Raw genomic sequence first — 23,241 nt, 5'->3', positions numbered from 1 at the left:
CCCACCCTTATGACTGATACTTGGTTTGGCAAGAGCTTAGCAATCTCCCACCCCTCCTGACTCCCCTCTTAGGAAGACTCTAGGTAGGGCAAGCCCAAATGATAATTCACACCTGTCTTCCTGCCAGGGCAGACCATTTTTATGGAACAATTATGAGTCAGAGGTTTCAGTATTTTTTTACTGGTTCCTCCCTTTCCCATAATTACATTTGGGCTAAAAGGGTTTGTTTTACTTCTTTAAAGATCTGCCCAAGACATTGTTCCTATTGTCTGCCTCAGGCATGTAGACCTAGATTTGGAATGTTGAAGGCTGTCTTTCTCAAGACCCAGGGAGATCACTCAGAGTCCAGAGTGGTCCTGTTTTATATCCTGTGCTATACCTCTTATAGTCTTGTAAGTGCTGGTGCCAGGAAACAGACCTGATTGTCCTTTTGATTGCTCTGCTCACCCATGAGGCCAAGAGGATTGTATAATTTTAATGCCACAAAATTGACTGTTGAACTCTTAGCTTGGAATTTATGGTCTAAGCTCCCTCCCAGATACCCCGGTAGCTGTGCCTCATTGCAGTTGTAACAAAGGGCAGTATCTGCCTGTCTGAAGAGATCTCAGTGGGCTGTGTGCCAGTGCTGGCCTGTTCAGAGAGGAGGGTAACTGATCATGTTGATAGCTGCCCTAAATTCACTTATAAACCTTAGAGTTGCCCTGTTTCTAAATGGCTCATCTTACTCCCAAGCACTGTTAAGAGAGAGGTTAGTTGGGGAGAAGACACTGGGATGAAGTGTCTGAAACAGGGTACATCTGGGTAGTTTGTCTCCTGGCTTCTGTTTCCTGTGTCCTGTGTCAGGATACAGATTCTTCCCCAGACTAAACACAGCAGCCTTCAAAGGGTGACTCTCTGGAAGGCACTGGTGTACAGGAACAGCATTTATGGAAATCAGAGAACATTGATTGACTGTGGCCATTTTTTCTGTCACTAGTGGGCTCTTAGGCCCTCTACCCACATCTCATCCTACAAGTTCAGTGATATGCCATGGGTTTCATTTGAGTGGGAGCACAGTGTTACGTTGTTTTCTAACCTGTCTTCTAGCCAACCACCTGGAACTTGGTGGGGCAGTAGGTTCACTATGGAGTTCACCTTTTGAAGGTGAACCAACCATCTTTGGTAAAGGTCAGTCCTAGTTTATTTTTACTTCTAACAGCAAACCCTGGCATGTGAATCGTGTAAACATCAGGAAGTGGTAAAACACAAGGAATGAGCCATATAGTAGAGAGGTGGGTGATTCTAGGTAGAAAAAGAAACATTGATCCATCCTTGATGACCAGTTAATCTATTTGTAGGCTTGGTTCACACTCTTGTCTTTAGGTTCAGAAGCCCAAGAGCACATTGACCTTTGAGTTGTATGGAAGTAGAATCTAGGTCTCTGGTGTGGATGTTGGGTTGTACCAGCAGAGTAATTCCCTGGATCTGGAAGTGCAGTGGTTAATCTGCCTTGAAAGGACAACACATTGGAAATTCAGCCTATAGGCTGACTATCTGAAGGGCCTGCTTAAACTAGGTCCAGCTTTTATTGAGGTCAGTTCCATTTGGGGCTTCTTACAAATAACAAATGTCTATAACTAGACTTGTCTTTAAGCATCCATTTGATAGGATGTTAATGCAAAAGTGTGTCCATTGTCAGTTTTGCTTGTTGGGGTTCCAAGTTGTACTCCAGTAGCCAGGCCTAGCTCATTTTACTATCCTGTTTAAGGATCAAAGTTTAAACCAGACAATCTTTAATCTGCATAGTAACTTGAGCTAAACTGTAAGCTACTGAAAGCGCAAATGGGTTGTTGTTGTTTTTTTCTAAAGCAGAGATGTACTGTTCCACAGGTGAGGGGCCCCTTAGGTATGATCAGATTCATTTTAACAGTGAGATGCCAACACGGCTGACTAGGAAGAACTTGATGAGCCCAGAGACAGTGGCATACCTTTGCCTCTGTTGCTTGCCCCAGTTAAAGGCAACCTGTTTTGTTCTTATAAAAAAGCAGGGTGTTCCAAGGCCCAGGCCTTACCTCCTTCCTTCAGGAGAGTGTTCTTTTAGACTAGGATTTTGCCCTGTTGGCTCACCTGCTATGTTTGCTAGGAGACAAAAATGCAACCATTTCAGAGGAACCAACCATTTAGGAAGGGATCCAAGTGAGTTTTATTTTTAAGGTATGTGTGGGAGGACCTTACAAATAGCCCTTTAAAATAGTTTGCTTGTCAGTACTTTGGGCTACTCTTTCTTATAATTAAGTTTTTGCCTTGGAGATTAAAGTCTCATTCCCAAATTTTATGGGAGTCAAGTAACCTGGGTTCTGCTACCAGCACCACCATTAACCACCACTATGCAACCATAAGTTGCTCTCTGGAAAATTCTTTCCCAAATAGGTAGGAATAGATTATTACTAAGATCCCTTTCTAGCTTTGTCCTTGTGACTCCTAAAAATATCTGAGTGGGTGTTAAGCTAGAAAAGTGGCCTCAGGGCCTTTCCCCACCTGATAAATGGTCAAAGGATATGAAGAGGGGGTGCAGCTAGGTGGCACAGTGGATAAAGCACCAGCCCTGGTTTCAGGAGGACCTGAGTTCAAATCCGGCCTCAGACACTTGACACTAGTGGTGTGGCCCTGGGCAAGTTACTTAACCCTCATTGCCCCATGAGTGCTCTCCCCCCCTCCAAAAAAAAAAAAGGGCTACTAAGGAGTTTTTAGAGGAAGAAATTCAAGCTGCCTAGCCATATGTAGAAATGCTCTAATTCACTAATAATTAGAGAAATGCAAATTAAAACAACTCTGAGATACCACCTCACAGCCATTAAATTGACTAACATGACAAAAGGGAAATAACAAATGTTGGAAGGGCTTGAAGGAAAAGATTGTGTGCTGTGAACTGGTCTAACCATTCAGGAAATTTAGAACTATGCCCCCAAAGCTATTAAGCTGTGCTTACCTTTGACCCAGTGATACTACTACTACTCGGGTCTGTACCCCAAAGAGATCAAAGAAAGAGGGGAAGTACCCATATGTACAAAAATATTTATAGCAGCTCTTTTTGTGGTGGCAAAGAATTGGAAACTGAAGGAAATTGAGGAATCTGTTGGAATGGCTGAACAAGTTCTGCTATATGAACTTGACATAACACTCTTGTGCTGTAATAAATGGTGAAGGAAAACCTGGGAAGACTTGGATGACCTGATAGAATATAAAGGGAGCTGAACCAAGAGAACAGTTTATGTAGTAACAGCAATATTGTAAAGACAAACAACTTTGAAAGACTTAGAAACTCTAACACAATGAGCCACAAATCCAAAGAACATGATAAAACATCCATCTCCCAGTAGAGAGAGCTGATAGAATAAAGATTGAAGCTTATTTCTTCTCCCTTTTTTTTTCTTTCTCTCTCTTTTCTTTTGCTTTTGGGTGAGGCAATTAGGGTTAAGTGACTTGCCCAGGGTCACACAGCTAGTAAATGTTAAGTGTCTGAGGCTGGATTTGAACTCAGGTCCTCCTGACTCCAGGGCCAGTGCTCTTTCCACTGCGCCACCTAGCTACCCCCGCCACCTTTGATAGGACTAATATGGAGATTTGTTTTACATGAGTATACATATTTGTCGTGGGTTTTATTTTTCATACCTTCCCAATGGGTAGAGAAAAAAAAATCAGAACTGAAAATACAATAACATTTAATTTGAGAGAGAAAGAGATGATATGAATGATCCCTTGTTTAGATAGCACAGAGCCCAGGTAAAGGTAAAATGTTGATTCAGGGATCCCACTTCTTCTGATTGCTTACTTTTTTTTGTTAATTTGTGCTTTTGAGGGTGTGTTTGTGTGTGTGTGTTTTAGGTTTTCTTTAGTATAGAGAAATAAATAGCTCTCCTACACTTGGAGGAGAAAAGTGGCCTATTGGGCAGGGAAGTTCATGGAGGTTAAGGGTTATTTGGTGTAACCTGTTTTGTTGTTGTTGGTTTTTTTTTTGGTGAGGCACTTGGGGTTAAGTGACTTGCCCAGGGTCACACAGCTAGTAAATGTCAAGTGTCTGAGGTAGGATTTGAACTCAGGTCCTCCAGAATCCAGGGCCAGTGCTCTATCCACTGCACCACCTACCTGCCCCAGTTAAGGGTTATTTTAAATTACACATTATAGAGGACAGACTTTTGGCTTCACCGAATTCAACAGTAGATTGGCAACTTTTATTGTGCTCTGGCAGTCATCTTTTAGATTGGGAAATTTGGTGCCATTTTCCTGACTTCCTAAAAGCCCAGGAGATCAATTCTTCAAAGCATCCACCAGCTCTCAGAACAGATGCAGTAGTGTCACTGTTCATTCCCCTGTTGGCTTTTAGACCTGGAAGAATTCTAGGACTACTGACTGTTGTGGTCCAGTAGAAGGTTTCCTCACAAACTCTCCTTGTCCAAGAAAACCTGATTCAAGGAACTGTAAAGCAGCTGCTGAGGGGCCTTAATGTATGTACTTTTATATGGCTGGCTTAAGGCTTAGCTTACTGGAGGCCCAGGATCATTTTTCTACCCTCAAAAGGAAAACACTCACACACATATATATATAATCATCATCATCACTGTTTTGCTTTTCTTTTCTTTTTTTTTTTCAGGGCCATGGGGGTTAAGTGACTTGCCCAGGATCACACAGTAAGTGTCAGGTGTCTGAGGTTGAATTTGAACTCAGCTCCTCCTGAATCCAGGGCTGGTGCTTTATTCACTGTGCCACTTAGCTGTCTCATCACTGTTTTTCAAACTAGACAACCATATAAAGACATGCAATAAGATTGGAAGCCATGAAGTCATAGGATTTTAGAATAGGAAGGGCCCTTTGAAACCATATAGCCCCTTCCCCCCATGTCTTTGTTTTTTGTTTTTTTTGATGAGGCAATTGGGGTTAAGTGACTTGCCCAGGGCTTGCCCAGGGTCACACAGCTAGTAAGTATTAAGTGTCTGAGGTCGGATTTGAACTCAGGTTCTCCTGAATCCAGGGCTGGTGCTCTATCCACTGTACCACCTAGCTGCCCCTCCCCCTCATCTTTAAGATGAAGAAGCTAAGAATTTGGGACTTCCTCAAAGTCACAGCTTGTTAGCAACTATGGTTGAGTCTCTCAACTTGTAGGACAGTGCCCTCTCAGAACACATTGTTGCTTGAACTGGAGATTGGGGGAAGCTAGAATGTCAGTGTTGCTTGTTGGGAGTACAGATAGTTTTTGGATAGGCTTTGGAATGTGCTCTACACTGCCCTTTGGGGTATTTATACCTCTTTTCCAACCAGAAGATAGGAGTTTTTATCATGTGGGAAGAGAAAATTCCTAATAAGGAAAGCTACAGGCCAGGACCTAGGAGTAGTTCTTACATGCAAGGATAATTGTGCTCAAACTAGGTTCTTTGCAAAAACTCACATACCCAGCATACCCGCTATGCTTTTGACTGTGACTTGGTTGGACATTTTTACTTCCAAGATTATGCTCATGTCAGTTACTTCTGATATCTGAGCCATGCTTTAGCATGGAGCCGTCAGGTTGCCACGGCCCCTCAGACCCAGTGATTTAATTTGGAACCTTGGTCCATTATCCTGATTTTTTTTCCCCCTTAACCCTTTTAGTAAACTTTAAAGCACACAGAAATGAGTTGTTTGGTTTGGGGGTTTTGTGTGTGTGTGAGGCAATTGGGGTTAAGTGACTTGCCCAGGGTCACACAGCTAGTATCAAGTGTCTGAGGCTGGATTTGAACTCAGGTCCTCCTGAATCCAGGACTGGTGCTTTATCCATTGTGCCACCTAGCTGCCCCGAGTTGTTTGTTTTTATCAGTTCTTTCCCAGGAATACATAGCCAAAATATTCTGCAGGATAACTGAGTTAGGAACTTGGATGGATAGATGTTGCTATCCAGCAGACTAGGGCCTTTGTAAGGGCACCCTTGCTCATGATTCCCCTGCTGGTATCAGGAGTCTCTAGAATAAAAGTGTCAGAAAACAGAGTTGACAGGCTCATGACTACTTTTGTCTCAGTTATTCTTGTTCTTCCCACATCCAACCCTCATTAAAATGAGAAGAAGCTAAGGAAAAGAAATGAGGAAAGAAGTTGCCTTTTCTGTCCGCAGCAGCCCCTTTCCCTTTGTTCCTGTCTTCCCACGGCTTGTGGAGTCTTAGAATAGAAGCTCCTTGAAGACAGGCATTTGATTTGGGCTTCATTGCTGTCCAGTGCAATTGTTGTATTCCATTTTGCTCTTAGGAAGTCTTGTAACCCAGATTTCTCAAGACTTGGCTGCAGCCTGAAAAGGGGCTTTGTAGTGGCACAGGCCAGAGGGCAGGTGAGCAGGCTCTCCTTTCAGTAGTGTGAAAATGAACCCCACAGAGGCCCGTTCTCTCTGGCAGACCTGAAAATAACTCGACTGATGGATGATAAGAAGGGTGGTAGGTGTTTGCCCATAGGAATAAATAGCTCTCCCTCCTATGTGTCAGAGCCTTGGACCTCCTTCCTGAAGAATCTATGGATACACTTAACATGGGCAGCATCAAATGCCACAGCAGGCAAGGTCTGAGTTCAGGAGGTGGGACACCTTCCTCACCCACAGTGCAACTGATGCCTCGGAGGAGCAACAAACCTGACACGGTATTTCAGATGAGGAGATGAGACTCTAAGTCCTTACAGAGTCCCTACCTTCTTTCTTCTGTTTGCTGAGGGCAAGCACCACAGGGCCAGGTCTGTCTTAGCTTGTGGTTGGGGAGAATATCTGACCCCTAAGTTTTTTGTGGAATCTGAAGGAAGATTAGCTGTGGAATCCAACATTCCCTTTCTTGGAGGAAGTGGGAAGTGATACATCTCAGGACAGGGGACAGTTTCGCCTAGAATCCTGATCTGGATAGTGATAGGAGCCACATTCAGGTAATTTGCTTTGTCTTGTGTGGTTTGATAGGAGCAAGTAGTAGCTCGGTCCCTTTTTATTTTGTTTGAGAGGGTTCCTCACCTGTGCTAAAGGAGAGGGCTGTGTACTGCTGAAGTAGAGCTGCTTTAGCCAAACTCATTTTTAGCTTGGAAGGTTTGGGCTGAGAATAGGCTTTATGTGAGTCAAACTTTTATTTTGGTTTGTTGAGGAATTTCAGCTTCTCTTTAAATGGCCTCTGTAGATTTGGGTTTGCTCTGTTCTTGCCCCCTCAGTACTAAGTATATGTTTTGTAACAGTGAGCTATTTGGAAGGGAGGTGGAACAAAGCTCTTTAAAATGGAACTATTGCAACAATAAGCCTTCTTTTTGAGAAGCAAGACTTGGCTATTAGTGCCACTTTGTCCATTAGAAACTACTTTGATGTCTTGGAGTTTTCTTTTGAAAGTTTATTTCTCATTAAATTAGCAACTGAGAGTAGAAAGTTTTTTGGTTGTTTTTTTTTTCCCCCCCCTGGGGGAGGGGGGGTTGTCATCAATAAATGGTTCATTTAAAGCTCATGGATGCCACATTCCCTGCTGCTGAAATCACCTCAGCCTCTACTGATTGGGTCTGGGTGTTTGGGGTGGAACAATACACATCTTTCATTCATCCATCCCACTTCCTGGTTGCCTAGAACCAGCTCCCCACAGGAGCCCAGCTTGATGGGAGGGTCCTAGTTACTCAGGAAGGGCTTTTATGGCCCAACTAGGAGAGGAAGATGACTGGCTTTGGAGAGAGTGATTCAGGTTCAGTTTAACAAATCATTTGAGGAAAAGCTTTTCAGACCCTAGTCTGCAAGAATAAGGAATTATAACAATAGATCCTAAGTTTGCTTCTTTCCCTTCCCTATCCAGAGAAACTACAAATATATAATTGCAGCTTTTTCAGTCACTTTTTTGTGGCTGTGGGAATCTCTCTCTCTCTCTCTCTCTCTCTCTCTCTCTCTCTCTCTCTCTCTCTCTCTCTCTCTCTCTCTCTCTCTGTCTCCCTCTCTCCCTCCCTCTTTTTCTCTCTCTTTTAAACATTATTTAAAAAAAAAAAGTCCGCATCCTTCCTAAATGGGAATGGCTTCTGAGTAGAAAGGTCTTTCTTGTTTTGGCAAGTTTCCAAAAAAAGGCGCAAGTGAATGTTATCCTAATTTTTTGAAAAAGGGAGGGTATCATCTTTCCTTGTTGCAAACCAGAGAGAGTCTGCAAATAAGTCAGTGAACTTGATTTCACTTCCTGGACAGATTCTAGGGCCTATGATTAAAGGGACGCCTTCTTAAACGTCTAGAAAAGGAAAAGGGGACCGACTGATTATTAAGTGCCAGCATACTTTCCCAGAACAGACTCTAGACTGATGGGATGTTGTATAGTTTGCTAAAGACACGGACTAGACAGCTGTCTGGTTAGGTGGATTCAGGGCCTGATTCAGACATTAAATAGTTTGATGTCTTCTGAGAACACAGTCTCTTGGAGTGCTCTAGAGATGTGTACTTGAACCAGTGCTGTTTCATTTCCTTAGATCAGTGATTTGGGCAAAGGCATAAGAAAATGGCATAGAAGCAGGAAATTGAGCTAACATTTTGCATGGTGATATGTCAAAATTCAGAAGGGGAAGATGGAAGAAGCAAGGCTTGATAATGGTTCAGCTGGAAATAATGTTGGCGTTATGATTTAGTGGACTGAATTTGGAGCCATAGGACCTGGGTTCAAAGCTAGCTTGGGCAAGTCATTTCATTTCTCTGGTAGAATGACTTGGCTGAACTAGGTTACCTCTTTAGTTCCTTTCTAGCTCTGAATCTAGAATCCTCTGTTCCTCTGTGATCCAGCAGGACTCACTACGGTGATATGACCCTGGCCAAGCTAATGCACAGTATCCCCAAATAGGGAGGTAATGAGCCTTCTTCTTGTCCTCTGTCCTTAGACACCTGGGATTTTGTGGTCATTCATTCATACATCTTAGGAAGGGCGCTGATAAACCAGTGACTGTCCAGGTGGACAACTAGGATCATATGTCATATGAAAAATTGTTGAAAGAACCCTGGGAATGTTTAAGACCTATGGGAAGACAGATTAGATGTGTTGCATGTGACTCCAGCAGGCAGAAGGGGAAGGAGCATTGGGTAAAAATTGCAGAGTGGAGATGACTGAGAAGGGGATAGGAAAAATTTCCTAATAATTAGAATTATCCAAAAGGAGAACGAGTCACCTCTGCCTGTTGTGAGTGCCTCCTCACTGCAGGTATTCAAGAAAAAGCTAGGTGACCATTTGTGGGGGATTGTTGTAGAGTAGATTCTGTTTTGGTATTCAGTGGAGTTTCTAGGATACTTTGATGCCGTGATAACCAGAAAGCCAGTTGAGGGGCAGCTCTCTATCCTCCCCATTTCCAATTGTGGGCACTGCCACAGTGGCCAAAGCAGCAAGTAACCATAGAACTCCTGAGGAAAAAGGCCAAATGTCCTTTTGCTAGCTCTTCGCCATTGTGTTGAAAACGTTTGTTGATGTATTATAGAGAAAGCCCATTTTAAACTAGCTTGTTTTGTTTTTGTTTTGTTTCCGATAACTTTGATGAAGGTGAGGTTAGGGTCTTTATAATATCTCAGTGTCTCAGCAGAACCACTTTCATCTTCACTTTTTCCCTTTTAAGCCATATCCCTAAGACTGTAGTACCCAGACTCTCCATTAGTGTGGACAGATGCCTTACTTGGTTGGCTCACAGCCCCACCACTCTGTTGGCCCTGTGGGTGGGAGTGAGATCAAAGCCCTCCTAAAAGGGTATTTGCCATGAAGACCAAACAAGCTGGAGACTCTTCCTGCCACTCTTTCCATAGTCACTAAAAGCAGAGGGAGGAAGGAGGGCAGGTAGCTGTAGTTCCTCTAAAATGAAATTGAAGCTAAAGCCTGGGCTTTGCATTTATTGCTTCTCCAGTTCGACAGCTTCCTCCCTGTTACCACCCCAATGTTGTCCTGGGTTTCTGTGGTGGCACATTGGGAAATTTAACCTTGGACAAGAAGACTCAGAGAAGGGACTGCTTCTGCTGAAAATTAGTCTCATTTAGAATAGAGATCTAAAAGCACTGCAAATGAATTAAGACTTGGCAACAGGAAATATCTAATGCTTTGTTAGAAAAATTCTGGGACTTGGTGCTTAGGACTTGATCCATAGAAACGTAAGCTATGCATCAGCCTGCAAAGCTGAAGTTTAAAATAGGTAAAAATGAGAAGTGTTTAAGCTAGATGTTATTTTTGTAACTTGGTTTTTAAAGGGGGAAAGAAGCCATGAATTTTTTTTTTTTTTGCGGGGCAATGGGGGTTAAGTGACTTGCCCAGGGTCACACGGCTAGTAAGTGTCAAGTGTCTGAGGCCGGATTTGAACTCAGGTTCTCCTGAATCCAGGGCCGGTCTCTATCCACTGTGCCACCTAGCTGCTCCTAAAGCCATGAATTTTTAACACATCATTCATTCTCTAGCCTTGGCTCTGTGGGTCGCTACTTCTGGGAAATGATCAGTTGTGGTTAACTCAGAGGTTAGAGATGTTACTTATCTTATATTTTCCTTCACTTAAGCTCAGCATTTCAAGAATAGATCTTGTCATCTCCCCTCCCCCCTATAAAAGGGGAATCTAAACAGTCAGCAGAATTGCTTGTCTTCCAGGCCTGAGGGGCAGCTCTTTCCTGCACCCTTAGTTAGCCAGGTCAGTCACCTCCCACCTTTTGGTGTTCTGCCTTTTACTACTTCAAAGGATCTAGGATTTTGTCAGCGTGTGTTCTTTCTCTGCCAAGGCAGAGCCCAGCCACTCCTTGCCTTTGTTGATGGTTTTCATGAGTTTCTGTGGCCAAAACCCCCTGTCACTTGGTGAGCAGCCTTCTGTCTGGTAAGAGTCTCTCCCTCTGCACTTAGTCATTGGGTGAAGTGCACAGAGTATCAATCCATCCTCAGTGGCTGTAGGAGCTGCCCAGGTTTGTGTTCCACTGGCCGTGTCTTGGACTAACCAGAGTTATCACCATATTGTGTTGAGGCCTCAGTGAGGGATCTCCATTTAAAACATCATATCGGCTCTCAGCCAGCTCCTACTGGGACAATTCTTTGCATGCTTAGTGCCAAACTGAGGGGTCACGAGGGGGTATTGAAGTTATAAATCATTTTTCCTGTGTGGAATCTTAGACAGACCTCACAGACCATCTGGTCCAAACGTACCTGCACAAGGATACTTCCCCTCCAGACTTGGCTTTAAAACCTCTACTGAGGAAAAGGCTGCCTCCACCTTCTGAGGAAACTCAGGCCACTTGCAGAGCTCATGTCATTTTGGAAGCTTTCCCTTAGAACAAGTTAGAATTTACAGGGGGGAAGGGGAACTGTGCAGCAGCGAGTCTTTTGCATTGCTCACAGCTCTTCCCTCTGGAGCCCATTAGAACATTACAGCTGCACAGTCTTCTCTTCTCCACACTTAAACATGCTTAGTAACTTCAGGCATGAACTCAAGACCCTCCCAGTTGCCCCTCTAACCTCCAGCTTATCAGTGTCCTCAGCAAAATGTGTTGTTGCCCAGAGGTAACCACAGTCTTTCTGTGACCTAATGAGGCCAGGAAGGCCAACTCTTGGTCCCAGGGCCCCTTTCTGACTGCCACTATGCGCTGTTAACAAAAGCCTTTTGCAAATGAACTGCTCCTACCTTTGCCTTTTGTGAAGTTGACTTATATAAAACTGTAGAGGCAGCATGATAAAGTGTTTTGGAGCCTAAAAAACTTTGGTTTACATCCTACTTCTGGTACAGACTGGCTGTGTGACCCAGGCTAGTAACTGAACCTCCCCAGCAAAGTGTAGGACCTGCATTAGGTTTGGAAAACCTCTTACTTAGAACTCCCATCACTGATGATAAGAAGAGGCCCAGCTTAAAAAAAAAAAAATACTAGAGGGGGGCAGCTAGATGACACAGCGGATAAAGCACCGGCCCTGGATTCAGGAGGAGCTGAGTTCAAATCCAGCCTCAGACCCTTGACACTTACTAGCTGTGTGACCCTGGGCAAGTCACTTAACCCTCACTGCCCCACCAAAAAATAAAAATAAAATAAAATAAATTTTTAAAAAATTCTAGAGAGCAAGTGTTACCTGTAAGTTGTGGCCTGTATGGGCTGGCTGTTCACAAGGAAGAAAACTCACTGGTTAGAGTTAGGAAGGGCTTCTGGAGGGAGCAGAGGCAGCTTTGGCTGGACAGAGAGATGGGGGGGGGGGTCGTGAAATGTGGATCAGCCTGTGGGACTAGACAGGCGAAGAACAAGACCAACTTGTATAACTGTGAGGGAAGCATTGAGTTTGGCCTGGCTGAGGCAGACTGGATACCGGTTGAGAGGAAGATTTATTCAAATCTAAAATCTGTGTTAGACTTGGTACAGATGCTGAGAAAGTATGGGCAGTGTTAACCCTACCCTCCTCATTTACTATCACCTTAGTTCAAACCCAGGGCTAGATGTAGTCAGACATGTTTTCTGGATTGTTACCTGTTCCTCTCTGGAAGCTGAGTGAACCTACATCCAGCATCAGGGCATAGACTTGAACTTGCCTGACTTGAACTAGCCACAGCTGGGTAGTACAATGGATAGATCATTGGGCCAGGAGTCAGGAAGATATAGCCATGTGACCTTGAGTAAGTCACATAACTTATCTCTGGGCCTTCATTTCTTATGTAAAAAGTAAATTTTGGGGCAGCTAGGTGGTACAGTGGATAGAGCACTGGCCCTGGATTCAGGAGGACCTAAGTTCGAATCTGGCCTCAGACACTTGACATTTACTAGCTGTGTGACCTTGGGCAAGTCACTTAACCCTCATTGCCCTGTTTAAAAAAAATTTTTTTTTTTAAAGTAAATTTTGACTAGATGATCTCAGGTGCCTTTCACCTCTAAAATCTATCATCATCTGTGCAAAGGAGCCACAAACATGGCTTTCCTGGTCTCTTCTCCCCAACTATTTCACTTCTTCCATAGTCCTTGATTGATTGCTCCCCTCTACATCACAAGGCCCGATAAGGAGTAGAGATCTAGGGCACTGTTAGATTTTGGCGCATGTTAGAGCTCTGAAAACTCTTGGTGTATCCATTCATTTTCTGTAGCACCAAGTATTAATTCAGTGGCTACTCTGTCTGGGAGGGTTTGTTGTGTTGTATCTCTTTTTGAATGAGCAGCGTGGCTGGTAACAGTTGTCAAAACAAATGGTCTTTGGCGGCAGCCTCTTTGGAAAGAACTCTGGCTCTCCCCTATGTTGCCCCCTCTGCTTGCTTATCTGGTTGGTTACAGGCTTGGACTGGTAAGCCACTGTGTACTTTGAGTTGGCCTTGTGGCCATTTTTGTGCCAGCCTCTGCAATAGGAGGAAGTCACAAGATTAGCCTATAAGTGTGTCTCTTCCCCAGTATCACTTCAGTGAGAATGGGCATAGATGGCATTTTCCCCCAAAGAGGTTTAGGCACACTTGTGTGAAAAGAAAACATTTTCTTTTCTTCCTTTTTGTAGATAGTGTCTTGTAACATGTCCCAACAAGGAACTGTACTGATTCTACTACCCTTCCCTTTTGTTTATGCCATGGCCATTTTGATTGGGGGTTGGGGGTGGGTGTCCTCTTTATACTTTTATTTCCTACTTGTTGCCTCTTTAAGCTCCCCCTTTTAAGTAGGGGGAGCATTCCAGAAATACAGCCACACCTAGTACTGCCAGTCCATTGAGATCCCTAGAAGATTTGGGGGGCAATTGGGGTTAAGTGACTTGCCCAAGGTCACACAGCTAGTTAAGTGTTAAGTGTCTGAGGCCAGATTTGAACTCAGGTCCTCCTGACTCCAGGGCCCGTGCTCTATCCATTGTACCACCTAGCTGCCCCTCCCTAGAAGATTTTTAGCAACCTTCATTCCTTCTCCCTTGAGCATGTCTGTCTAACTCTGATGAAGCCTTCAAGATCTGTGGTGTGGTATAGGCCTAGTTTCATTCCGCAATCTACACATGTGGGGAAAATCACTTTGCCTCCCTGTGCCTCATTTTCCTTATCTATAAAATATGTATGATCTTCTTACTATATATCATACAATATTGTTTTTTGTTTGTTTTTGCAGGGCAATGAGGGTTAAGTGACTTGCCCAGGGTCATACAGCTAGTTAAGTGTCAAGTGTCTGAGGCTGGATTTGAACTCAGGTCCCCCTGAATCCAAGGCCAGTGCTTTATCCACTGCACCACCTAGCTGCCCCAATATTGTTTTTGTTTTGTTTTGTTTTGTTAATTTTTAATTTTTTTTTTAGTGAGGCAATTGGGGTTAGTGACTTGCCCAGGGTCACACAGCTAGTAAGTGTTAAGTGTCTGAGGCTGGATTTGAACTCAGGTCCTCCTGAATCCAAGGCCAGTGCTCTATCCACTGCACCACCTAGCTGGCCTCCCCCCCCCCCAATATTGTTTTGAAGAAAACACTTTTTAAGTCCTAAAGTATGGTAGAAATGTGAGTTGCTATTCTTGGATTTGGGCAGTTCGAAACCCTGCAGTTTATGGTTGTGATTTGGACAGGGTCATGTAATCAGTTAATGAAGGCCCAAGAGGATCTGCAGTGAGAGCAGTGAACAGGGCAGCCTCTCTTAGCCCAAAGGCACTGCTGCCTACCAATGAAACTACACAATTTTGCACAGGGATGAAAACATGCAATTTCTTAACCTTTTCTCTGGGCATTTTATTTTATCAATGAAGATGCTGGAGCCCAGAGAGCTTGTATGACTTATAACCAGAAGTCAGATAGGTGCTAAATAGCAGAACTAGGATCCAGTTTCATTTTTTTTTGCCTCCAAATTCCATGCTCCTTTCAATACCAACTCCCTTCATCTCTCTCAGCTTCGGTTATAAAATGAAGAGGTTAGAGCAGACAGCTTTTTAAAAGAGCATTCCTACTCTGACATTAAATTTATGTTCCATATGATAAGGATCCTCTCTAGGGGGTTACTTTTGTGTTTTCCCTGCATATCTGGGTGGGCAGGCAGACAAGCAGGCTAGACTTGATGAGAAGGACTTTGGTGCTGAGAACCACTGCTTGGGACTCAGCACTGTGCTCTCTCTTTGGTTAGGAGCTGGCTCTGGTCTATCTGCTTGAAGGTAAACTGGCCCATTGAAAGAAGAAGGCTGTCTGCGAATATGATTATAAATAAGCATCCCGTACCCTAATCCAGTGTTTTTGGGTTCCCTAGACTTTCACAGCATGGTGCAACTCTCACTTGCGGAAAGCTGGCACCCAGATCGAGAACATCGATGAGGATTTCAGAGATGGACTCAAACTCATGCTCCTCTTAGAGGTGATTTCAGGTAAGGCTTGTAACAGAAGTATAGAGGTGTTGTCAGGAAAAATTTGTGGAAACCACCCCAGACAATAGCTTCTGTAGAGAGAAGAGTGAAATTGCCTAACTACTGCAGTGACGTCCATCTTTCAGCTCGGGGGATTATCCTGGGATGGGGCAGTTTTAGTGCTTTGGGCAGAGGAAGTAACTGGCGACTTATTTATGAAGTGGATCAAGGAACTCAAAGACTGTTTTTTCTGTCCTCTCCTTCCCTACCCTACCTCTCCCTCTGCAGGGGAACGGTTACCTAAACCAGAGCGAGGGAAAATGAGAGTGCACAAAATTAACAATGTGAACAAAGCCCTGGACTTCATTGCAAGCAAAGGTGTCAAGCTGGTCTCCATAGGAGCTGAAGGTGAGTTGAGGATGGTATCTCTAGGATCAAGTGCTAGCTTGGTCTTTGCTTTTTTTTTTTTTGCTTGTTTGTTTTGGGGTTTTTTTTTTTCCGCAGGGCAATAGGGGTTAAGTGACTTGCCCAGGGTCACACAGCTAGTAAGTGTCAAGTGTCTGAGGCTGGATTGAACTCAGGTACTCATGAATCCAGGGCCGGTGCTCTATCCACTGCGCCACCTAGCTACCCCTTGGTCTTTGCTTTTTAACCCTGACATATCCAGCTGTGGGTATAAGGCCTGAAAGGCAGGAAGAAGGATGATCAATATTGGCATTTCATTCTAGAAAACCATTAGTGTTAATAATGTGTTTTCTTTGCTCTTATGAAGCCTTATGTTATTTGTTTTCCTGTTAAAGCAAATCAGGGGGAAATGAGCATTTTCAGATTAATTCTGAGGAAAGCAAACAAAATGACCTTTTTAGCCACATCAATAGAACATGCCCTTTAGATGATTTTTCTGGTAATATGGGGATGGTATGGGCTCACATACAATCCTTTTAATCAAAAGTCTGCATTTGTGAGTCAGCTAGCATGAGTACAGAAAGAACATTGCCACATTTTGGAAATGATCCCAATGCCTTTGTAGTGCCCTGATAGCCCTCATACAAGAAAGGAACTTGGGGGTGGGGGTCAGACAAGAAGCCCCATTTGGTGCAGGGTAGTTCAGTAGGGGGAGAATCCTGAAACTATGAATTTTATACTGGGAAAATAAAGCTATCATCAAAGAAGACTTATGGACACACATCCAGATTAGTTTTCACCTTTTGTTAGCTGTTATTCATTTATTTCTTACAAATGCTAATGGCCAACTCCCCTGGGTTCAAGGAATAGCAGGTGTTTGTTCCTAGGCACAGAGGTAAATTATTAGACCTGATCCCAGTGCACAGGGTTGATTGAATGTGTCCTCATTTTCATTGAGGGGCTTCAGAACAGGCCATATTTAATCATACTGGTGCACTAGCTCTTCCAGCTCCTAGCCTTGTATGAAAATCTCCATATCGCTTCAACATTGTCCAGATAGAACCTGGATACTTCATGTTTTAGTTTAAGTCCAGTTTCTACCCTTCTGTCCTTAGTAGATGAGGAGAATGCCTGATCTTCAATTTCTTTCCTGAAGCCACTATACTTGAAAGAAACCATGGAGTGGATATTCCCTCAGTTCAGTGGCCAGATACTTACAAGGCCACAGATGACAGAACTCACAGGCGCTTTAGAGAGGAGGTGAAGGCAGATTGGGGCCAGCATCTTGGAATCCAGCACAGCCAGCAAAATTGGAGTCATTAGTCAATGCAACTTTTCTTTCCTGGGATAGCCATATTGTCCCAGCTTTTAGAAAAACAAAGAAAACTAATTGTTATTAATGACTAGATCAAGGAATTTGGCCCAAATGCCAACACAATTTATTTGCCTTGTTCCAAGTATCACTGTGAGATATTTCTTTGAGGGATGCCAAGTCTATATCCTGGCAGTCAAGTTGTTTGCTTGGGGAGTGGGGGATGTAAGTTTAAAAAAAAAGATCCAAACCCTAAGATTTGCTGTCCTTTCTGGTCTGGCTCTAGCATTTTGCTTCTGTAGCATTTATTTTGCTCAAATTCTAGTCTGTAAATAGAGATGGGATTGGAAGGAGGGAGGGGAGATGTTTTTGGTAACCAGACTTGAAGCACATGCCAGTTTTCATTTTGAGGAAAAACTCAATCCAAAAATGTCTGCTGCTTCTCCATTTGGTGCTGCCTCTATGGTCCCCAGCCCATGGTAGCCCTCCTTTTTTTTTTTTTTTTTTTTTTGGTGAGGCAATTGGGGTTAAGTGACTTGCCCAGGGTCACACAGCCAGTAAGTGTTAAGTGTCTGAGGTCAGATTTGAACTCAGGTCCTCCTGACTCCAGGGCTGGTGCTCTATCCACTGCACCATCTAGCTGCCCCAACCCTCCTATTCTTAAGAGAGCTAAGAGGTTAGCCTGGTAAGAAAATATAGGTGACTTTAAGTCTCCTCAAAGTTCTGTTGACCCAGCTGAGCAGTGGGAGGGTATCTGAGCTGCCAAAATAAGCTGGACTGAAGGGAAGGCATCTCGTCCACTGGATCAGAATGGAACTTTTCATCATGAGATGAAAAGCCTAAGCGAGTTTGTGCTCTGGAATGCTGATGACGTTGCCCGTGGAGAGGGAGTTGTGCATCACTCAGACTATCAAAGTCAGATACCTTGATAGTAAACGGCTTTCACAACTTTGAGAGTGCTGAAGCTTTTAAAAAAGTACTGATGGTCTTTGGAAGTAAAGAAGTACAGTCACACAAAGCATTTTGTCATGCTGGCCAAGTCTGAAAATACACACTCCTATCTACAACTGTCCATTTACCCCCTCTCTGATGAGAGGTGAGAGATGCCATATTACATGAGTGGGGTCAAGCTGAGAAATTGTACTCTTTTTTGAAACCGTCATAACTTTGAGGATTCATTTGTGTGCTATTTTCAGAGATTGTGGATGGAAATGCAAAGATGACACTCGGAATGATTTGGACCATTATCCTTCGGTTTGCCATCCAGGACATCTCAGTAGAAGGTAAGAGCTATAAATGGCTGCCGAATTAGCTCCCCACCCCTTCTTTGCCAACTTCCATGTAAGACAGACTAGCATATTGCCAGTCTGTTCAAATCATATTCCTCTGACTATTTCACTAGGGTATCTTGTTGGGAATTGACCCTTTTTTCAAGTGTAGCATCTAGCATCTTTGGTACATCATCTTGGATAAATCCCAATCATCCCATCAGAAGTATGTTTTGGTGGTGGTGGTGGTGGTGGTGGTTGTTATTGCTGCTGCTGCAGGGTAACAGGGGTTAAGTGACTTGCCCAGGGTCACACAGCAAGTGTCAAGTGTCTGAGGCTGGATTTGAACTTGGGTCCTCCTGGATCCAGGGTCAGTGTTTTATCCACTGCGCCACCCAGCTGCCCCATGAAGTATGTTCTACTATTACCGTCCATGTCTGGCTAATATTGTTCCAGGGGCCCTTTGACTTCCTTTAGATCATTAGATACATTTGTAGGAAGTTAGCAGATGGGAATTCTGAGCCCCAGAGGGAAGAGGTCATAACAGAATCAAGAACAGAACCTCCTGGTTTTGATTTTTCTAGGGATGCCACTGTCTCTCTCTTCTTTGTTCTGCATGTAAAGCATCACAGGGAACTATTTTTGTGATCACATTCCAGACTGCTTAGGTTCGTGTGATATGTGATGGGAAAAAAGGGATGCGGGGCCTGCATAACTCAGTGCGGCACCTGGTTAGGAAGGGGAAATAGTCCCTTAGTCAGTAGCTCCTTTTCCGCAGTTCAGCTGACTTTTTCCAAATGTGGGTGCATCGGGTTTTATGTGTCTCGATCTCAGATTTTAGGTGAGGGTGACTCACTTTCCTCCACAGGCCCTAAATGTACGTCGTCTAGTCTTTTCTTTGTCCAGCACAAACCTAGAAATCTGTTTGCGATCCCCAGAGAAACTTCTCCTCAGTCTGCAGAAGTGGGCAGTTGTGTGAGCCCGTCACCGACGTCACAGTTTGCAGATAGTGTGTTGACAGCTTGGTGAAGCAGAGCTTTCTATCTAAAGAGTCTCCTTCCTTCCCTGGGTGGGAAAACAGTGTTGGGCACTAAGGGATAGGAAAGAAGAATTCAGCCTTTACAGTGAAATGAGCACTAGGCGTGGGGTCACAAGGCTTAGTTCAAATCTTAAACTCTGCCATTTACTCACCTTTGATCTTGGGCATATTGTTTTTGCCCTCCTCTCCACATTACCTTGTCTTAGTTTCCTAATATCTGAAACAGAAGGATGGACCAAATAAGATGACGTCTAAAACCGTTTTCAGCTCTCAGTCCTTGAGCCTTTCAAGAATAGAGAGGTATTATCACTCATGCTTGAGGTGTACTGGGCATGGAGTCAGTAAACATATTTTTGACCTTTGTCCATTTAACCTTTGTCATCAAAGTAACAACATCTGGGGCGGCTAGGTGGCACAGTGGATAAAGCACCGGCCCTGGATTCAGGAGGACCTGAGTTCAAATCCAGCCTCAGCCACTTGACACTTACTAGCTGTGTGACCCTGGGCAAGTCACTTAACCCCTATTGCCCGCCCCCCCCCCCCAAAAAGTAACAACATCTGCCCATAGAAGTTTATAGACATGATATTTTATCATACTTTTTATTAAAGATGTAGAGGATTGTTCACTTTTGCGTGAACCATATTGGGCTATGATATTTTATCATACTTTTTATTAAAGATGTAGAGGATTGTTCACTTTAGCATGAACCATATTGGGCTAAATTATATTTTCTGAGATTTCCTGTGGCCTCTCAGGTACTAACAATTAAAAGTTAAATGTGGGGTTTTTTTCCCCTTAGAAAATACAATAATTTGGTTAAATTTTTCTCCCCCATCACCTGAAGAATTTTTTTTTTTTTTACCTTTTTGGGGGGGGGGCAATGGGGGTTAAGTGACTTGCCCAGGGTCACGTAGCTAGTAAGTGTCAAGTGGCTGAGGCCGGATTTGAACTCAGGTCCTCCTGAATCCAGGGCCGGTGCTTTATCTACTGTGCCACCTAGCTGCCCCTAGGAATTTTAATTTTTATATCTTTTGTACTGTCATTTGGTAGGAGTTAAGAGTTGTTTGTTTTTATCATAATACCTTATACTCTTGCTACAAAGAGCAAGAAAATGTTATTTTGGAACCTGTTAAGCTTACTATCTTCAAGACACTGTGCTATGAGCTGAAGATACAAAAAAGAAAGCACCGTGTGCCTCCCTTCCCCCTTCCCCCCCCCCCCCCCCGGGGAAAAAATCCTGCCTTTAGGAGTATATATTCTAGTTGGGGGAGAAAACATGAAAACATCTGTGTACACCCACGATATATGCGTAATAAATGAAGGTGTAATATGAAAAGAAAAAGACATTCCTGCATCTTGGCAGACCACAAAGGGCCTTATGCAAAAGCTGGAGTTTGAGCTGAGTCTTGGGGAAAGCTGCATGGTAGAGATGAGGGACAGGGCAGGCCAAGCGTGGGCCTTGCGAGATGTTGTGTTCTATGTGAAGGACACCCAGGAACCCTCTGCAGCCGGCCTGTAGCTTGTAGGAGAGGTCCTAAGAAAACAGGAAGAGACCAGGATGGGAAAGATTTGAAATAAGAGCCCAAGTTAGATTCAATCCTGAAGGGAAGAGGGAGCTGTGGTGCTCATTGCTTAGGGTGGGTGGCCTAGTTAGGCCTTGGCAGCCAAGTGATGGTGGTTGGGATTGTGAAGAGACTTGAGGCAATGGAAATACTGTAAGTGACAGGGCCTGCAGCAGGGTGGCAGCTGTATTGTATCAGAGGAGAGATGGATTGAAGGTAAAAACAAGAAGATTTGGCAGCAGATTGGATCAGTGTAGTGAGTGTGAATGGGGAGTCAAGGATGACAACTGAGATTAGGAGTCCGAGTGAATTGAGCCTTGGGTAAGGAAATGCAGGAGAAGAGAACGTTTGAAAGGAAAGATTTATGAATTGACTTTGAGCCATCTGTGAGACATCCGGCTTGAGGGGTACAAGAGGCAGCTGGAGATGTGATTTAATCAGCAGAGAGCCTGAGAATGGAAAATCATCTGCATTGAGGTGATTATTAAGCTCTTTGGAACTGACAAGATCATCAAGGGTTCTCCCTTGTACTGACCAGAAAGAGAAGGTGGCTCCATGCAGAACCCTGGGGGAGGTGTCCCCACTGTGAGCAGATGTAGCATGGATTCTGAGGTGAGGCCTGCCAGAGCAGTATCCCGAAAACTCAAGAGAGGATTGGCTAAGCCAAGGGGAAGGAGCAGGTAAACAGGTAGGGAATGATAATAAAGTATAGGCCAGGACATGATGAGCTAGTGGCCTCCAGTGTGCAGAGAAGAGAGGTGGTCACTTTTTCATTGGAGCTGAGATTAAAGGAGATGTCTAAGTGACCGGGAAAGTGGGGAGCTCTCAGTGAGAAGGTCAGAGGAGGAGAGATGAGAAGAATTGGGACAGGAACTGTGGAAAGGGGGATAATAAACCAATTTGGGGGGAATAGAATATTTGCCTTGTTGCAGTGAGGGCCCAGTCAACATGTTTTCATGATTTCTTCCAGCACCATTCAGCAGCCTGTGGATAGGAGCGAAGGAGATAGATGGCAGGAATAACTTGGGGCTGGGAGTTAGCAAAGAATTATAAGCAGTTGTTTGGAGATGGAGGTGGGAAGGCAGCAAGAGAATTAATGGAGAGTTGGTTCACTAAGGAGTCAAGCTAGAGAATGGAGGAGAGAGTGTAGGGGTCCAGAAGTGATGGCCTGGGAAAGACCTGAGGGACTGAGAAAGTGGAGGCCACAGTGAGGATGGAGAACAGGATTGGGGATCATAAGGCAGGAAGGAATGAGAATGGGAAAAGATTATGATCAGGTAGAGGAATTCAAGGCTCCAGAGTTTTCTGTAGGATGTGCTATCGAAGTGAGTTTTTCCCCAAGAGAGGAAATTGATTAGGTCCATGGGACCTAAAATGGAATAAAGGAGGTTAAGAAAGGAGGCTGGAAAAGGGACTGAGTGGCTAAGTAAATGTTCCCAAAGAGAGACAACAAGGTCATTGGTGTGGACAGGTATTGCTGTCACTATTGCATCAACGTCCTGAGGTAGATGCTCCGGGGGGGGGGGGGGGTGGACATTCTACCTCCTGGGGAACAGGGTCTGACGTTCATTTTCACTGTTGTCTATCTCACAGAGACCTCTGCCAAGGAGGGTCTCCTTCTCTGGTGTCAGAGAAAGACTGCTCCATACAAGAATGTCAACGTGCAGAACTTCCACATCAGGTGAGCCCCTGAAGTCAGAGTCTCTGTTTCAGGCCTATAACCCTGACCCAGAACACTCTGCTTCCTGCTTCAGAACAAGCTGAGCTGCTGGGTCTAGGAAAAGCCTTGGGTGCTGCCGACTTACCATAACCTTAGAGAGCTATCAGCACCTACAGAAATCAGTATGGGGGTGGGGTACCATTTATTGAGTGCATGTTAAACCCAGACAAGAAAACTTGTCAGATCACACTCCTGGAATGCCATTGTCCTCTATTATTGAAGCCCTCTATGGTTCACCTTTATCTTCCTTTAAAACAATCCGAGATGTGAGAATGAAACTTTGAAAGGTTATAGGATTGATGGAGTTTAGAGCTTGGTACCATCTAGTCCAATCCATTTCATTTTACGGAGGAAAAAACCGAGTCCCAGAGGCTGCTTGGGATTCTAGTCCAAGTTCTCTGACTCTAAGCCCAGGGCTCATTGCTTCTTGGTCATCTCGTTCATCTTGCTACCTTCAGTCAGAGTCCTTAGCATCCCTCTTGGAGGTGTGGCCGGTGTGGCCCCGAATCCCCAATTTCTGAAAATCCGTGACCAACAAATGAGAGAATTCTCTACAAAGTAAATTTGTACAAGCCATATAAACTGTCAGAGTCCTCAGCAAAATCTAATCATCACTAACATCTTATTTAGCATTTGAGGGTATGCAAAGCTTTATACATGTGTTAAATCGTTTGATTCTCAGAACAGCCTGTAAGGTCATTTTACAG

The 23,241-nt window shown here is 44.1% G+C and overlaps 1 protein-coding gene across 6 annotated transcripts in view; it reads left to right on the top strand.

Annotated features, from left to right (window-relative positions):
- Positions 1 to 23,241, top strand: part of ACTN4 (actinin alpha 4) — an 84,871-nt gene that overhangs the window by 39,100 nt on the left and 22,530 nt on the right. For all 6 annotated transcript variants that reach the window (XM_043991650.1, XM_043991649.1, XM_043991647.1 and 3 more), the window contains exons 2-5: positions 15,134 to 15,248; positions 15,516 to 15,635; positions 18,141 to 18,227; positions 22,408 to 22,495. In XM_043991650.1, the coding sequence (XP_043847585.1) occupies positions 15,134 to 15,248; positions 15,516 to 15,635; positions 18,141 to 18,227; positions 22,408 to 22,495 (410 nt within the window). The remainder of the gene's footprint in view (positions 1 to 15,133; positions 15,249 to 15,515; positions 15,636 to 18,140; positions 18,228 to 22,407; positions 22,496 to 23,241) is intronic.

The sequence above is a fragment of the Dromiciops gliroides genome, chromosome 3 (genome assembly GCF_019393635.1).
Source record: "Dromiciops gliroides isolate mDroGli1 chromosome 3, mDroGli1.pri, whole genome shotgun sequence".
Classification (NCBI taxonomy): Eukaryota; Metazoa; Chordata; class Mammalia; order Microbiotheria; family Microbiotheriidae; genus Dromiciops; species Dromiciops gliroides.
The sequence above is the reverse complement of the archived record's forward strand: the minus strand, read 5'-3'. Positions and strand labels throughout refer to the sequence as shown.